The following is a 19,566-nucleotide window of genomic DNA, read 5'->3' as shown; positions in this document are numbered from 1 at the left end:
ACCTGGGAAGTGCCAAATATGGGTATATTTTCTTTTTGGCCAGTGAATCACTGAAAAGTGTAGAAATAAAACTCACGTTGGATTGTTTACCCAGCTCCTATTTCCTCCTTCAGAAAGAACTCAAGAAAGTCAGAGACTTTGTCACAGTGGTGCTGAAACCCAACATTGTTTGGAGGAAGGATCCATCCTTATGAAGTCCTCGCAGCTGACCGAAATCTTCAAGACCCTCGCCGGCATCCACCAGGCTCAACATCAGGCCCAGCTTGAGCTACGCAGAGAACAGGAGTGGCGATTACAGGCGCTGGTCCAGGCTCAAGCAGAGGACCGACAGGTGTTACTATGCTTAGTACTCCAGGAGCGATCTTCCACCATGACCCCAGCCGCAAGTATGGCCACGCTTGCTAAGATGGGACCGCAAGATGACCTGGAGGCTTACATCGAGCTGTTCGAGTGGATGACCGAGGTGTGGAAGTGGCTGAACTCCCAGTGGGCAGTCCATCTACTGCCGCTGCTGACTGGGAAAGCCCAACTCGTGGCCCATCAACTTCTGGTCAGCGATCTCCTTGTCAGCTCCACGTCAGGATGATGCAAGGGATGGTGGTTAAGGAGAGGGAGGAGCTTGGACCAGAAGTGAACTTAAAAGCCACAGATTGAATCACAAGTCACAGAGGTTGCCAGGTTGCAAGGATAATTCTCCGACGTGTTCTCGCCTCTTCTCAGTCATACAAATCTCATAGAGCACCACATCGAAACGACCCCAGAGATAGTGGTATGCAGTCGTCCCTACTGATTACCGGAGCACATAAAAGAATAGGTTCAGGAAGAATTAAAAGCCATGCTAGATATGGGGGTAAGAGAAGAATCCCACAGTGACTGGGCCAGCCTGGTGGTGTTGGTTCCAAAGAGTGATGGCTTGGTCTGTTTTCTGTGTGGATTATAGAAAAGTCAGTGGAGTGTCTAAATTTTATGCAAACCCAATGCCTCGGATTGATGAACTGCTCGATTGTTTAGATGTGGCTTGCTTTTATTCGACACTGGATTTAACAAAGGGATATTGGCAGATCCCCATAACTCCCATGTCCTGTGGAAAGACAGCATTTTCCACACCGTTCGGATTACACCAATCCGTGATACTTCCGTTCAGTTTGTTCAAGAATCCGGCTACGTTTCAGTGGCTCATGGGCCGAATCCTTAGACTGCATGTTGCTTACGCCACTGCCTATCTGGACAATATCATTATTTACATTAATGTTTGGCAGTGACACCTACATCCTCTGAGGGCTGTCCTGAGGTCGCTGAGACGAGCGGGACTCATGGCAAACCCAAATAAGAACGCAAATGGGTGGGTGGAAGTACGGTTTCTGGACTTGCACTTGGGTCATGGGCAGGTGTGGCCCCAAATTGATAAAACTGGAGTGATTGCAGCCTGTCCAAGACCTAAGACCAAAAAAGGAGGCGAGACAGTCCCTGTGGCTGGCTGCCTATTATCGTAGGTTTGTGTCTAATTATTCAACCATCACCAGTCTGCTGACAGATCTCATTACAAAGGCGGCACCAGATCCGTTCCAGTGGACGGAGCTGTGTCAGCAGGTGTTCATGGGGGTGAAAGCTGCACTTTGTGGCAGGCTGCTCCTGCATTCCCCTAACTTCTCTCTCCCTTATTTGTTGCAGATGGATGCTTCGGAAAGGGGGTTGGGGGCTGTATTATCCCAGGTAGTGGAGGAGGAGGAGCGCCCTGTGCTATACATCAGACAGAATCTCTTGATGTGAGAGATGAAGTACAGCAAAATTGAGGAGTACCTGGCCATCAAATGGGCAGCCCTCACCCTCTGGTACTACCTAACTTCTTCCACGCCAGTGGGCACACACCATTAGCAGTACATCTTGATGCAAGATGAAAGTAATGTTCAGGAGCGTTCATGCAGTCGGGATGGAGGGAAGACCACCCTTGGATTTACAGTGGATGTGCGAGTAAGTTTTAATTACCCACAACCACACATACACATTCTCTAGGAATGATTGCATTATAATAAAAAACGATTGATTTTCATGACATTCGGTTTCGTTAACGGTTCTTGAACGTGCATTATTCCGGTGATACAGACAGAAAACTAGAAAAATACTCAGTGTTTTCTGTATTACTATTAAGCGCCACAGCAACATTACTGAATCTACAGCATGAGATGAGGCATAAAACACTACCAGTTTACAGATTCCTAAACAAATTAGTCTTTTGAGCCAGTTCTTTTGAATCTACACCATGAGATATAACAAGCAACAGTGTAATCAGATTCCCAAACAAATGACTCTTTTGATCTGGTTCATTTTAGTGAATCAACAACTGTTCCCAAATGCACGACTCTATGAGGTAGCTCTTTTTAGTGAATCAAAAAGACTTATGAACCGTTGGAGTGGTTGGAGCTGAATGAATTAAAAGACTCACTCAAAGTAAACTAAGAACTGCTACTGTGTATTGTGTATTTTAGGCTGATGAGAGTTACTAACTTGCCGTTCATATGACAACATGAACGTAGCACGCTATTATCCATGGCTCCATGCACAACTCACCAAGTGCCTCACCGAGAACTACATTATAATGAACACGAGGAGGTTAACCCAATGTGACTCTACCCACCCTAGCAACCGGGCCAACTGGTTGCTTAGGAAACCTAACTGGAGTCACTCAGCACACCCTGGATTCGAACTTAAGACTCCAGGTGTGGTAGTCAACGTCTTTAATTGCTGTGAGCTACCCTGGCCCCCAAAAACATGTGCTTTAAAATACAAATTCAGTTTTGTTGTAATAAGTGAATAATCTGAAACATTATTCTAAATAGACTATCTGGCAATTATATATTTCATAAATAATAAAACAGTACAATACTTTAAATAGCAGTTCACTTTTAAAAATACAGTATTGTTTATTTGTCTCATATGCTAGTAAACTCCACTTGTAAAATGCAATAAAAAAAATTGTAATAGATGGTAAGAAATCTAACTGGCTGGTAAAGTGGCTGGTGGGCTAAAAGGTCCATTTTGGACCCTGAAAACTACCCAAATAAAATTTCCCATCATTCTCTTTGGCAGCATGAGTGATAAAATACACTGAACGCCGTCAATTACAAACCAAATTTACAACTATTGATCATCATTTTGCTGTACTAAAATGTTTTCCTGAAAATTAGAAAAAAAATCCTCTGAAATTGACCAATAAGCCCATTTCCCAAAATCATGTGAACTACACACCACATAGTAATTACAACCTGCAAAGTAGGAAATTCCCAGAAGGATTTCAAGGCAGCAACACCTTTGTATGAAGAGCACATAAATCATATGGACTACATTTATGGAGATTTTTTGTACTTTTTGGAGCATGACAGTCTGAAATCACCACTCAACTTTCATTGTATGGAAAAGAACAGCTTGGACAGCTGCTAAATAACTCCTTTTGTGTATTCACAGAGGCAAACAAAATCATGCAGGTTTCAAAAGGTGAATACATTACGATCAAATGTCATTCTTGGGTGTAATATCCCCTATATGCTTATTTTGCCTCTGTCTGTTGTGTCGAGCAAAGTTACAAATTAAAATTGTACGTTTAATTAGTAAGCTGCAAACAAATATATATAATTACTAGTTTACATTAATAAGGCAATAACATTATAAATATGCTTTAATAAAAAAGTATCCTTGTTATATAACCCTATATATAATCCTACTTAGATCAATGGCAGGCTCACCCCAATTCTGTCTCCATATGAACTCCAGGGTCTTCTGAGAGGCGAAGTGTTTCTTCACTGAGTAGTGTATTCTCTGGATCAGCATGTTAGATAGACCGGCCTGTCTGAGCAGATAAGCCTGGGTAGGACTGTGACCGAACGGATCCACAGCCCAGCCAGTCTTGGGCTTCACTCCTATTAACAACAGAAAGTAGAGGAACATGCTTCAATGAATAAATCTAAAATGAATGACCGTTTAAATATTCAATTGACTAATTAATTAATGAGCTTACTTTTTCCCCACAGTCATTAGATGAAACTATTGTCTTTGGTCAAACATGGGACACATCTGACAAAGCAACAGCTGTGCACAAGGTTTGACTCGTGTCCAAAGACGAGATCTATGCAACCCATTTGTCTTTGAATAAAGTGTCTTTTAATACCCTTTCTGTTCTTTACAGTCAGTTGATGATCAAAAACTAAAAATAAATTCTAATTTGATTTAATAGCACGAATGAGATAAATCCATTTGAGTCTTTTCTTGTTCATTTGCACTGACACGTATGTGTATGTGTGTGTGAGCATATGTGTGTGTGTGTGTGTGTGTGTGAGCGTGTGTTTGTGTGCGAACGTGTGCGAGCATGTGTTTGTGCGCGAGTGCGAGCATGTGTGTGTGCATGTGTGTGTGTGCGAGTGAGCCTGTGTGCGCGCACGTGTGTGTGTGCGTGTGTGTGTGTGAGTGAGCCTGTGTGAGCCTATGTGTGTGCATGTGTGCGCGCACGTACGTATTTGTGTGTGTGTGTTACATATGTGTGTGTGGGAGTGTTTGTGTGTGTGCTAGCATATGTGTGTGTGTTTGTGCGCACGTGTGTATGCGAGCATATGTGTGTGAGCGCAAGTGCGTATGTGTGTGTATGAGCATGTCTATGTTTGTGTGTGCGATCATATGTGTGTGAGCGTGTGTGTGTGTGCGTGTGAGCGTGTGCGTGTGTATGAGCATGTCTATGTTTGTGTGTGAGTGTGTGTGTGTGTGTGTGAGCGAGAATGTGCATGTATGTGCGGTAGTGTAGCGGTTACACTGGTGACCAGAGTTCAATTCCCGCTCATGGCCAACACCAGTGACGATTATCTGAACCAGTCCCGGGCCTCCCCTAGGTCGACTCAGCCTAAAATGAGTACCTGGTGCGGTGGGGAGACAAAGGCGGTCGGGCGTGGTGCTGGCCACCCACCCCCTCGTGTACCATTCCGGCCTTCATAGGTGCTCGCTAACAGCACTTGCCCGTACAGTCTGTTAAGTGTTAAATGGGGGATCTTTATCTTTGATCTCTGTGTGTGTGAGTGTGTGAGCATGTGCATGTGTGTGAGCGTGTGTAAGTGCGGGGGAGACGAGGGAGCACGAGGGCTCTTTTTAACCAAAACCATAAATTAACCATAAATTTAGGATATTTTAGAAATTGTTTTGACATTCTTAACCGATTTACTTAAACCAATGACTTTTAATTGGTTATTTTGTTGTGGTAGCCTGTAGGGCTAACTTGAATAATTTGGCAAAGTGATATGGAACCATTATGCGACCAAGACCTGGAAATACTATATAGCCGTGCGTTTCCTTGAAAAATAATTGCACACCTAAGAACGTCCGTGAACCAATCAGAATCAATCATTTAAAAGACCCGTGGTATAACTATGTATTATTGTAAATATTTATTAATTGTATATATAGAATTATTGTAAATATGATTTTTGAAGTGCTTTCTCAGCAAATATTTACAATATATGCGATTAACTCAATTAATCTGAATATTATGTAACTCATTTGATTAAAAAATGTAATCGATTGACAGCCCTAGTTACAAAAAACTATTTAAAAGTTACAAAGGAAATTAAAACTGAATTTTGCATTGTCGTTGTCTTCAGTTGTGCTGGTTTTGCCAGGCTGTGAACACGGAAGTGGGTGGAATAGAGAAGACAGAAGTCATTTTAAAGAGCAAATGCTTCCTGAAGAGATCGGTGTCTATATTCATGACCACCTGAGCATGAGAAACCCTTAATGCAGCACCATGCAATTCTCCTCAAAGTAATACAGGTGAATAATGTTGTACGGCATGTAAGGTATGGCGGAGGATCAGTGCTTTAACAGATTCCCGAACAAACAAGAACTTACTGTTAAACCCCCCCCCCCTAATTACTGAAATAGCGCCAACCAGCCTCCACAAGCACAATAAATGTATTGACAAAGAGACAATGAACTATTGACAGAGAACCGCATGTGACATCCGCGATGCTCACCACGTGCTTATCGTGTGGACAGGAAGGGGAAACTTTGAACGTAACAATGTGTGTGTGTGTGTTTTTCAGTTAAACACAGAACTGCATATTGCTAATGAAATACGTGTAATCCCTGTATGTTGTGTATTTCTGAGGTATATCAAACTCGTTAGAACTGTTTCGTTGTGTGTTTTAAACTCTGAGGCCTCATATTTAATAGCCTCAGTGTATATTCCCTTATTAAGTGTACCAAATATACTTTTCTTGGTATCAAATTAAACCTTACAATTTGGCCTAGCTAAATTGAATATAAGATCTTCAGTAGAATGATATTACGCTATGTTTTGCCATCTTTTGAGTCATTCAGCCCAAAATCTCTTACCGCCATAAACCCAGCCAGAAACATGCAAATGAGCCGTGACGGAACAAAGGAATCATTCTCCTGCCCAGAGTAATGGAGGCCTTTACGACCTCCAAAGGAATGTTCAGAGAAGTGTTGACCCTCCCTTCATTCTCTTACTGAGAAAGAGAAATGAACCCTGTTAATCCTATATATATATTCTATATATCCATGTGATAAATATTGACATGTATCTAATGTGCCATCTCACATTTTCCCTTAAATGTGCTTGATCTATGTTTTCTTGCAAACTAATGGGTTAATGTTTCAGACTTTGCATACTATGGTTAACCAAAATCATATGTGTGGCATATTTGGTCTCTATAACTTGGTATTTTGAAGATTGAAATGACTGTGTACATGATATGTCGATAACAACAGCATATTAGTATTACCAGTATGTTTCCTATTTTCTTTCTTGCACATGCAATGGGCAATTTTACAACAAAGAGCAATAAACCAAATTCCCGCCTAGAACTCAAACCCTTCTTATTGGTCGAGCCAATGAGAGGTGGGACCTGTTTCCCGAGGGTATAAAATTGCTGCGCCCACTTCCTCTATTCTCTCTCTTATCTCTTCGCTCTGTTATGCTCCTCTGGCTTCCTGCCTTTCTGGTTCTCTGAGCCTTGTGCTCTCTCACTCTCTCGCTGAATGATGCCAAACTAAAGGCCCCAAGGACTCCCAAGCCCGTGCCAGGCTACGGCCTCGACTGCCCATTCACCAAGATCCTCTGACTCACTGGTTCTCTCATCAAGACAACATCATCAAAGATCAACTGGAGCCTCAACAAATTGCATCAGGACAGTTTAATTCAAATGGGACATGCAAGTATCAAACTTAGTCTCATTATTTGATACATTAAGTATCCTTAACCCCTTTCTAAAAAGGGCGTGTCAGAACTAATATGATGGTTTGCTCAGGCTGTTGATCTGCTGAACTTCAAACAATGCTATAACTTCTTGCCTTCCTGTATTCTGCTTCAGCCCTCTTTCCCTTGGTAAACTGTATGAATGTATGTATATGTATGTTAGAGTAGTTTAAATGTTTAGTCTAGTTAATAAAGTCTTGTTCATGTCACATGTAAAGTTGTCTGTGTCTCAAGCTCATATCTAAAGTCACTAATCATAGATTTTGACTACTTGCTCTTAATACTTAGTAAGAAAGACATTTCCTTGCCCCGAAATGTACATTTCTATTAATTAATTAATTAATAACCAAAATTGAGTGTTCACGGATGAACCGAGTATTTGGTTGTAATGTTAATGTAGCTACATCAAGTTAACCCGATTAACTGATCCAAATATTCATAATCGATTATAACAAGTTATGATTGATTATTAATATTTCATAGATCTGATTCGCTTCCTAATGGTGGAAGAATATAGAGCTGATTCGCTACATAATGGTGGAGAATGTGCGGCATGATTAAACAAAGGTTATGAGCTTTAACCACTGTCAACTTAAAAGTGTGCATTGAATAATTCCGTCAGAATAGGACATGACATGCTAAACGGCATTTGCTTCACTAGTTGCTGGCTTGTTTGGATGCGGATAAAGTGATGGCTTGAATTGACATCTCTACTGTAATTGAAAGAGTTTTAAAACATTTAAGCATATTTTCAAAAGGTATCAGTGTACTGAGTAATATGATTTTAGCGGAGAAACCCTAATTTCAGTATTAAAGTGTAAGTCTGTTTTGATGAAGGAATCTCAGCTCAGCGGCATGTAAACTGTACCAGAATTGATTGCTTAACCTGTTTCTGATGAAGAAATCTCAGTACAGTGTTATATAAATGTAGATTTGGGCGATGCTCCCTTTTCACAGTATAAAGGCCTTACAAATTATAGTTAGATTGATGTCCTTCATCTAAACTTTATCTGTGCATCTAAAAGGCTTAGCTTCCTGGTGATCAAACCTGTGTTTCACTCACTGAAACTCTGAAGTGCATTGGTTCCCATGACAACGACTTGTCACAGGAAGTGCTCACTCCAGATAGCACGTGTTTCCTTCCGACGCCATTTTGTAAACAAACCAGCCTAGATGGCTAAGCTAACCCAACTTAGCAGCCCCTTAGCTTAGGCTAAGCTAACTAATAGCTTCAACAGTTAGCTGCTAGCATAATTTACATGAAGCCTTTATCTACAGCTTGTGTGCATGCAGAGTGAAGTGATCTAAACCATTTTCCTTTAACCCCATTTCTGGTTTCTGAATTTTCACTTTCTCTTTCCTTAACTTTAATTCTTCTCATCTATCTTCACCTGCACCTTTCAGGTGCATCCCTTACTGAACGCTGTTCAGCTAAATTTGCAGTTACTTTGTTAATTAAATCTAAAAACTTAATTACATGTAAACTGTTTAGATAGAGAATAATTTTTATAGTTATTGGGAACTTTCAATGGCACGCTGACTAAACTTTATAGAGGGACAAACACATTGTGTGGTCTTGAACACGTAACAGCTGTGACCAACTATAGAATGATGCCCAAAGCAAATCTAATTGTTGATCATAAGTGCTATTGATTATTCCCAATACAAGGTTATTCTGCTATTTTAATCACTTCTTCAAGTCTTTTATTATTTTTACTAATAATAGAAGTCAGCTATTTATTTTCCCATTTAACCCTCTTGGTCTAGTGTGGTTTTATTTCCCCATAAAACTGCAAAAGTAACTAGACATACTTTTCTTCTCGATTTTAGTGTTTATTTGCAACAAGTTGCTTAAATTTTATGAGCCAGCTACACTAGTAATCTAGACGATTTCTATGGCATAATTTTGAGCACCACTAATAGACACAATCTAATAGGAAAGCTCTTTTCTTCCTCTTTCTTTCTCCTCTTCATGTGTTCAAAGATCAAGCCTGTTGTATGCTATCAGTAAGTGCTGATAAATAATTTGACCCAAAGAAACATCTTAAGTCATTTATTAAATCTAGGCTTACGCTTTTTAGCAAAGCCACTCAGATCCACACAAATCTGAGCATCCTGCTATTTGCAGCTAAGATAGTAATAATCAGGAACACATTTCAATTGTTAACCACACCTAGCAAAACCTAGCTGTACATTATACACCTTGCTGTCTCACTTTGCCTTTAGCTCCAAATTCTGTTTGATCTTGCATTAGTCTCTTGCCCTTACTCTCACCAGAAGTGTGCCAAAATGTTGCAGATGCTCAGCCTAACTGCCCAGATGGCAGGCCAAAAGGACTGGCTAGGTGTTTTGAGGAACACCCTTTATCCATGGCTGCTGACGACCTTCAGCAACAGAACAAAAAGCAACTGGAAAACGAGGGAAAAGAACTAATGACAGATCGACTCAAACCAGAGGTATGAGCACAAATATCTGACTGAGGTTATCGCCCTGGCCCACAACCTCACAGGTTTGAAACAGGAGGTAAACAACCTCAAACGCCAGATCACTGAGTCTCCAAACGGAGCTGACACATGCTAAAAACCGCATAGACCAGCTAGAGATGGAGGCTCAGGACAGACACAAGGACCCTGGCAGAAGGGAGTCACAGGAGGTAATCCACAGACTTCAAACGGCTCTGACAGCTGCTAAACAACAAGAGCAGTTGGAAAAGACAGCTAGAGAGCACCTGGAAAAGGTACTTTTTCACAAAGATTCACTGTTAAAAACAGCAAATTCTGAACTCTTGGACAAAGATGCCAGAATCATGGCCTGTGAAGGTCAACTGAATGTGTCCAGAGCTGAAGTTAAAGTGCTGACTCAGCAGCTGGAAAACACCAAAGATGAACTTGACATGGTCCAACGAGAACTGAGACACTCTTACCTGCTGCAAAAGGAACCACAGCAGGAGAGACATCTCACTCCCCACTTGCAATCAGCAGAGAAACCTCCCCAGCCAAGCACAGATTTACAAAGGGGGAGACAAACCCCACTGCTTAACACGCCATCGACAGTTTCCTGAAAGCTTCTGCAGCCATGAAGGAAAAGGATTGATTCAGACGCAATCTTGAAACGCACACGTGTAGCGTACACTCAAAGACCTCAACCGAATGGCCAGACATATCCCTGCATTTACACCAGAGCTTGCAGGAGACCACGACGCCCACGCTTACCTGCGAGACATTGACTTTCACCTGCAGTCTTTGATGAGTGTGAACCATCAAGATAGACTCCATCTGATCTGGATCACGCCCAGCCCAGAGTTGCGACGCTTTCTGGCTCGACAGCCAGAAAACATCCAGTCTAACTACCAGCAGCTGAAACAAGCCATCATAAGGGAATTCTCAGAGTCTAACAATGGACTGATCGCTGCCCTAGACACCAAACAGGGTCGGCATGAAACTCCCTATGTTTACTACCACAGACTCAGACGAGCTTACTTGAGCTCAGAACAAACCTGGGATGGAGGAGGACACCAGCTTCAAGAGCCTTTTCCTCCCAAACCTCCATCCTATGGTAAGTCACCATTTAGGCATTATGGCCTGCCCCCACACAATGCCTATCCAACAACCGCGTGACCTGACACAGAAGGCCTTTAACAAACACAAGGCCTCACCCAGCAAACACCACAGGACGCCCCACAGCAGTCTACAACAACATCCTCCTGTACACCTTTCAAACAGGTGCCAAACAGAGGCTGCACAAAGACAGCTAGAAACGCCTGTTACTGAGTTACAAGAGCTGCTAGCACTAGCAAAAGAGCTCCTGGAACAGAACTCCCCTGAGGAGTACTGGGAAGAACAAACCTCTGACTCTTGCCCAACACCACTCAGGCAAGCTCAAGTCAGCACTGCTGCCAGAGCAGAGTAACACTGCAGACTTCAGACACCTGGTGACTGGGTGCCTAACCAAGGGCTTAACGGCCACCTGCTGCCCTTTTGCTACCAGTACTAGGTCAGTCTGAAACTCTCTCCACACTACACAATGCCCATAACCACTCCCTGCAGCCACAAACAAGCACCTGCCTCAAACGAACTGACTTCATAATGACAGGTGACACACTGTCAAGGCACCTGCTGCCTCTGCACCTGCTGCAGAGACCTGGATGTGGCTACTGTCTACATCACCCACCGTGGAACAACCACCTGCTACAAAACCCTCATGATTCACCTGCCATCCGGCCATTGTGATGATTGTCGTCCGATGATGTCTCCAACAGGGACACCACCTGGCTAAAAAGGGGACTGTAAGGTATGGCGGAGGATCAGTGCTTTAACAGATTCCCTAACAAACAAGAACTTACTGTTAAAAACCCCCTAATTACTGAAATAGCCAACCAGCCTCCACAAGCACAATAAATGTATTGACAAAGAGACAATGAACTATTGACAGAGAACCGCGATGTGACATCCGCGATGCTCACCACGCGCTTATCGTGTGGACAGGAAGGGGAAACTTTGAACGTAACAATGTGTGTGTGTGTGTGTTTTCAGTTAAACACAGAACTGCATATTGCTAATGAAATACGTGTAATCCCTGTATGTTGTGTATTTCTGAGGTATATCAAACTCGTTAGAACTGTTTCGTTGTGTGTTTTAAACTCTGAGGCCTCATATTTAATAGCCTCAGTGTATATTCCCTTATTAAGTGTACCAAATATACTTTTCTTGGTATCAAATTAAACCTTACAATTTGGCCTAGCTAAATTGAATATAAGATCTTCAGTAGAATGATATTACGCTATGTTTTGCCATCTTTTGAGTCATTCAGCCCAAAATCTCTTACCGCCATAAACCCAGCCAGAAACATGCAAATGAGCCGTGATCGAACAAAGGAATCATTCTCCTGCCCAGAGTAATGGAGGCCTTTACGACCTCCAAAGGAATGTTCAGAGAAGTGCTGACTCTCCCTTCATTCTCTTACTGAGAAAGAGAAATGAACCCTGTTAATCCTATATATATATTCTATATATCCATGTGATAAATATTGACATGTATCTAATGTGCCATCTCACATTTTCCTTAAATGTGCTTGATCTATGTTTTCTTGCAAACTAATGGGTTAATGTTTCAGACTTTGCATACTATGGTTAACCAAAATCATATGTGTGGCATATTTGGTCTCTATAACTTGGTATTTTGAAGATTGAAATGACTGTGTACATGATATGTCGATAACAACAGCATATTAGTATTACCAGTATGTTTCCTATTTTCTTTCTTGCACATGCAATGGGCAATTTTACAACAAAGAGCAATAAACCAAATTCCCGCCTAGAACTCAAACCCTTCTTATTGGTCGAGCCAATGAGAGGTGGGACCTGTTTCCTGAGGGTATAAAATTGCTGCGCCCACTTCCTCTATTCTCTCTCTTATCTCTTCCGCTCTGTTATGCTCCTCCGGCTTCCTGCCTTTCTGGTTCTCTGAGCCTTGTGCTCTCTCACTCTCTCGCTGAATGATGCCAAACTAAAGGCCCCAAGGACTCCCAAGCCCGTGCCAGGCTACGGCCTCGACTGCCCATTCACCAAGATCCCTGACTCTCACTGGTTCTCTCATCAAGACAACATCATCAAAGATCAACTGGAGCCTCAACAAATTGCATCAGGACAGTTTAATTCAAATGGGACATGCAAGTATCAAACTTAGTCTCATTATTTGATACATTAGTATCCTCAACCCCTTTCTAAAAAGGGCGTGTCAGAACTAATATGATGGTTTGCTCAGGCTGTTGATCTGCTGAACTTCAAACAATGCTATAACTTCTTGCCTTCCTGTATTCTGCTTCAGCCCTCTTTCCCTTGGTAAACTGTATGAATGTATGTATATGTATGTTAGAGTAGTTTAAATGTTTAGTCTAGTTAATAAAGTCTTGTTCATGTCACATGTAAAGTTGTCTGTGTCTCAAGCTCATATCTAAAGTCACTAATCATAGATTTTGACTACTTGCTCTTAATACTTAGTAAGAAAGACATTTCCTTGCCCCGAAATGTACATTTCTATTAATTAATTAATTAATAACCAAAATTGAGTGTTCACGGATGAACCGAGTATTTGGTTGTAATGTTAATGTAGCTACATCAAGTTAACCCGATTAACTGATCCAAATATTCATAATCGATTATAACAAGTTATGATTGATTATTAATATTTCATAGATCTGATTCGCTTCCTAATGGTGGAAGAATATAGAGCTGATTCGCTACAGGCATCATCTGCAAAGTCAATGTGATTTGGAAGCCAAAGATTCGATGTAGTATCTGACTCGCTAATCAATCTATATTTGACATCTGGTCCACTGACACATGAGAGATCAGGACAGCAGATGGTAGAGTGGATGTTGGGTAATGAGAGCCAGGGCTTTGCTCCATGCTTTAATATACTAATAATGAATGGTAAAAAAAACAAATCCTCCCAGAGCTCTTTGAGCCAATTTGGCTTGCATAAATATGTAGAGGAGCTAAAATTCCTTATTATATTGCAGTTAAGAAGTTTCAAATTCAGTTAGGGGTTACGCAAACCCACAATGTTGAGCTGAGGTTGATTCAGAATGTAAATGGGTTTGAAATAGATATTATTACACGTTTAACCCCGCAAACTTCTTTTTCAGAAACTCAGCCTCTTCAAAGAGGAAACATTTGATAAAAATGGTTCTGAGTAGGGATGTGCATTTGGGTCACTGGAGTCTGCTTCAGATAAATCCGTTGAGCACTCAGGATGGGACAAGGGGCAATATCATTTTTAATTGATTGTCAATGTACGTAAGTATCAGATGTATGTTATTTGCTGTTGTACTGCTCTATGCCCTTTTATTTTATATATTTATTTAGCAATTTGCAATATACACATCAACAGAACTTTTTTTTGTTCACACTTCCTTTGTGTTTTCGGACTTTTTCAAAGTAACACAATGACAGTAATTAATGTCGTCATGAAATCAGAGACCCTCCTCTCCAAATCCGATCACATGTGGTCACAGGAAACGCATTTAAGTGACCTGGTTTAAATAGCGATGTGTCTCACCTGAACAAATGTGATCATGTCACCCAAGACGTATCTTAATACCAGGTGTAAACATAAACTTACTTTTAAAAATGCAACTCAAGACCATTGCATTCTGTTCCACTCTATTCAATCTTTAGTGCTCTGTCTAGCTGTTTTTGGATACAAGAATGTGCACTGTATGAATGCCCCCTGTTTGCAAGTACTCTGGTAATAAGGGCCATCCCTTGTTCTGAGGCTATTAGATTCATGGTGGAAATATAAACGGCCATTTGCTAGTTAACCTCGTTAACCCAGGCGTTCTTATTCCTAAATGACAATGATTCAGCTATGTATGTTAACGTTCCAGAGGCATGCCTTTGTAAGGCGGTCAAATTTAATTTAGAAATTTGCTTCGAGACTCATTTTTAAGGGTAAAGTATAAACTCCTAACTCCTAATTAAACTAGAAAATGCAACAGCCAAAGACGTTAGTTTAGCGCAGTGTTTCCCAATCTGCAGGGGGCCACAGCGACTGGATAAGGGTGGCACGAAATCCCTGCTCAGTGCTGTCATGATCCTGTTCTGTCTGCCCTTCGAACTCTGACTGTTTTCTGTTTGTGTGTTTGTTGTACGTGTAATTGGCTGTGTCTGCATTTCAGTGAGCCGTGTGCTTCTCTGTCCCCGCCACCATTGTCACTCTCCCTTGTTTACTCCTTATGATAATTGCCTTCACCTGTTCCTCATGTGCCTTGCCTATATATGGTGCCCTTTTCCCTCTTGAATTTGTCTTGTCACTTCTTGATTATTATACTTTTTCTAGTTTAAGTTTTGTTTTCATTCCATTTTGTGTTACCTGCTCTGTTTTCTGTTGTTTTAATAAAACTGAATTCCTGCATTTCCTGCAAAAATATACAGTATTTACAGGGTTGGGAGGGTTACATTCACTCATTACTGCATTTTGGTCCTCATTCCTGACCCATTCCTTGACGAGTTCAATATTTTAATAGCAATGGATGCTAAATAAATACTGGCAGTATCAAGCTCAGACTCAATTCGGATGTTTGATTTCAGCTGGCTACTTTCAAACGCTCGCATGCGTACTGTGTGTCTGCCCGTGCCCTTGTGTCCTGTGATGAATGCGGCTGCGTGAGTGAAAAGCCAAAAGGTCTTTTTTAGTCAAAATGCTTGGTGCGATATTAGACTGTCAATGATTTAAGTAGTTTTTATTTTGCATTAGATTACTTGTTTGAATGTTTTTATATTATTTTTATATAAATACACAGGGTTGGGGAGTAGCGGAATACATGTAACAGGATTACGTATTTAAAATATAAAACATAATTAACTGTATTCCACTACAGTTACATTCAAAAAGTATTTTGATTACTGATGAGATTTGCATATTATTGTCATTTGTTTCATTTAATATTTAGTCCTTTCAGATGGAAAACATGTATACGTATAAATGATGCGATCCAAAGTTCATTTGAACAGCAGTAAAACACTTTCTTATGATGTGTTACATTCATATGAGCAGACAGAGAAGGAGGTTTGAAGTAAGTTTGAAGTAAGTTTGGAGCAGAAGAAATAGAAATAAACCTTGTGTAAATTGTCAGCTTTACGCAAAGCTAAAATGCCATTTCTAGCCATTTTACATGCACATGTTACCAGACGCGATCATATTTATTATCAAGAAAAATCACATTAGATCACAATTTATTTTTTCCTATGACCTTTGATATTAGGGCAAAAATCGTATTCTTGATAATATTTTTTGTATTGTTTTCCTGTAAAAATATCTAAAAATTCTTAAAACAAGATAAATTTGCTTCATTTTGTTTTAGAAACAACACTGCATAAGATATTTAGGTTTTTCAGAGAACGTATTTTTAACATGTGTATTTTGTCTTGTGTAACCTGTGTAAACTGTACTGACAGTATTTATAGTCAAAACAAGTGAAATAATCTACCAGTGCTGAAGAAGTAATCCAAAGTATTTAGTATACCTTGAGTAATCTAATGGACTATGTTACAAATTACATTTTCAGCATGTATTCTGTAATCTGTAGTGAAATGCATTTCAAAAGTAACCCTCCCACCCCTGGAAATACTGTATATGTATTTTTTAAATGTTTAATTGCTACTGTTACTGAAAACTTAAGCACTGTTTACTCTGTTCTCCATATAATAATAATTACTTTAAAAACATTTTTTAAAAGAAAAACCGAAGGCTCCATTGTTTTAATTTAAAGAGTATTTGTTAAAGCATATTTGCCAGTGCAAGACATAATGCTCAGGTGTTGTAAATCACTGAAATAAACAAATTCTTCAAAATGGTAAAGAATCGTGCTTTTTCATTGATTCATCCAGGAACATGCAGCTCTTCTATGCAGCCAAGTGCATTCACTTCTAAAATGAGGTTAGGAGTTTAATAGGCTGCAGATGGATCAACATGATTGGCAGTCACTGGACTATGTTGACCATTAATTTCATTCAGAATTGGTGAAGATCATTTCTGATTTTACATATGTAATGTTACCGCACTGGCTACCACTTGTTTGTAGATTTATTTGCGAAGTAGAGAAATGGCTTTCTATAACTTGGTATTAATTAGAAATTCCATTACATAGACCCGCTGTCCCCAAAATGTTTAGGCAAACTTTGCTTTGTTTGTATGTTTATCAGGTGCTACAAGTTACAACTCATAAAGGGAAATGGTAAATGCACACAGCAATCTCACCCGGGTCATAAGCAGAAAAGAGGTAAAGGGGGCTTCATGGAATGAATGTACATACCCAAGTTTCTCTCAAGCCATTGGTGTCCTTCTAATAACTGATCTATCATTGCAAAATAGTGTGCGTTAGCTTCATCAGGCATCACCCAGCCTCCTGTGGCCACCTCCAGCTGACCGCTGTCTACCAGTCTGCCGCACAGAGAGAAAGAGAGAAACATTTTATTATCTTAGATAGTTCACCCAATACAAATATTTCCATCATAATTTACTTTATGCTTTTCTCCATTCAAGAGCAAACAAAATTAGATGTTTTAGAGAATGTATGGAAAAGAAGGGTGTTCTGGCTTTTCCATTGTGTTTTTAGTAGCAATGCTGCAGACTAATTATTTCCTTCAGCAGACACTTGGGCAATGCCATTCCTTATTAGGACGAGGGTTCTTGAGCCCTGATCGGTAGTCAGCAGCTTTTCTCTGTAATGCCGCCTATTTCAGCTGGTGTATCGTACAGCACAGCCCTCCGGAGGATGGTAATAAGAGCAACGGCAGCAAAATAAAGAGCACAAGCTCAGCATGTTATTGACAGAAACTTTCAAAATGTCTGTTTATTTCCCTGTCTGAAATTATGATTTTATTCTCGAATCAATCATGGGGCTTTAAAAGGCCAAAAGAATGAGCCAAAAGGCCAGCAGTGGAAGGATTCCTAACAACATTTCCTTAACAGTAAGACTTCAAAGTTTTGCCCACTATGACCTTTTCTTTGTCATATTTGATTCAAAACAGTACTTGCAAGGAGAACTTTATACTTACAAATATAAGAAAATATAAGACTAATGTTTGAAAGTCTCCCAAAAGAATGTTCACCGAAATGACATCAATGACGGCATTGTTATTAGTGTTAAAAATGTACAGGCGCTCAGGGCAAAATTGCCCACAAAATTCAAAATGTGGGGGCCAAAAAGCCCTCATAATGGGTTCTTTGTTTTAATTGTAAGATCTGACATATTTCTTAATATTGTATTGTAGACCAAGTCCTAGATATACATATTATTGCATAAAACATAAGATATAATTATAGATAATTTATGTTTATATATTGGTTAAATTTAAGTATTTGACATTTCTCTATATCATTAGAAAACATATGCCCATATAAAAGGTAAAAAATAAAAAAATCTAATTCAGGAGTAAAATATTGCCCCTCCATGGAAAAGGTAAATTCAGACACTGATTGTAATATTTGCAAACTGAATTGCGATTTCTTGTATTTATTGCGTATTGCATTGTGGCTGGTGATTGCATAGTCACAATGGCCACATACACACTGCAAAGTTTCAAGTGACAACCGCATTTATATGCTGGAGCGAATCCTATAAATTACCATTCTTTTCCGTATGGAACACAAGAGCTGCTATCAAAATTACGATGATTGAAATTTGGCTTCTAGCAGCTGTAAACAAGAGACATGGATTCCAATAATTTAAGATAGTTTTTAACTTGAAGTTAGTATTAGCTATCAGAGACATTATCATCAGGCAATTGTTACTATGGCTTTTGGTTTAGCATGTTCATTTTGTGTGATTAATTATATAACAAAAGAAAATTAAAGCCATAAACATTTTAAACAAATAAAATCAATAAAAAAAATTACACAATTAATCATGCCCCCTGACCTGTACATAATTCCGTAAAAAGGAATATTCCTACCACTTGAGGAATTCAAGCTTGGAGTGCCACCATGTTTTTGAAAGTTGCAGTCAACACGGGGCAGTCAGCGCAACTCCAGCTGTACAGGAAATGTGCAGTCGTACATGCAAAAAGCAACACTTGCTGAGGGCTGGCAACAAGATGAGCTTTCAAAAACATTTGGATATAGTGCAACAAAATGAAGGGGTCACGGGACATGCTTTTTAAAATGTAAAACTACATCAAAATTTTAAAACTACTACTTTGAAAATGTAAAACACAACTTTAACGCAGACCTGAAACGCAGTGTTAGCACAATTCAATGCGTGTATATAGACTACCAATTAGAAATTGTCTAATCGATGCCCTACATAATATACAAATATATTATAAAATTTATTTATAATTGTTTAAATTTGGGGGCCTTTCTCGGCACATATTGATATGTGTGATTAACTATGATTAATTCGATTACTTATTCAGCATAGAATGTAATCAATTCTATTTTTTAAAAAAAATGTAATTGATTGACAGCCCTAATTTGTAGTAAACTGCCTTTGACCAGGCGCTGTTTTTGTTTATCCTCATTAGACAGCAGTTTTTTTTTAACAGCGCGTTCTCTCTTAATTATAATGTTAGGGCTACGGTATGCTTTGTTTTTCCGCCATTACATCTAGTGCATGATTGAGCGTTCTAACCTTTCAATTTATACTCTTTTGACTGTAAGTCCAGCCAAAACGAGTTATCTTAGGAGGCAACATAATTAAGTTGAAAACCTTTTAGAACAGTCTTTGTGTCTAGAGTGTGACTATGACGCCTTTAAATGCGGACTACGGAGGCACCTCAATTGGCTTTGAAACAGTCAGAAGAAGACTGG

General features: G+C 39.8%; 1 protein-coding gene across 1 annotated transcript in view; it reads right to left on the bottom strand.

The window, feature by feature from the left end:
* LOC127640285 (alpha-mannosidase 2-like) overlaps positions 1-19,566 on the bottom strand; it is a 72,202-nt gene that overhangs the window by 36,852 nt on the left and 15,784 nt on the right. Inside the window, exons 5-6 of the mRNA XM_052122737.1 lie at positions 17,069-17,196; positions 3,741-3,914 (exon numbers count right to left, since the gene is read on the bottom strand). Of these exons, the coding sequence (XP_051978697.1) occupies positions 3,741-3,914; positions 17,069-17,196 (302 nt within the window). The remainder of the gene's footprint in view (positions 1-3,740; positions 3,915-17,068; positions 17,197-19,566) is intronic.

This window comes from Xyrauchen texanus, chromosome 4 (assembly GCF_025860055.1).
Source record: "Xyrauchen texanus isolate HMW12.3.18 chromosome 4, RBS_HiC_50CHRs, whole genome shotgun sequence".
NCBI lineage: Eukaryota > Metazoa > Chordata > Actinopteri > Cypriniformes > Catostomidae > Xyrauchen > Xyrauchen texanus.
Note: the sequence above shows the minus strand (reverse complement) of the source record. Positions and strands in the feature narration are given on the sequence as shown.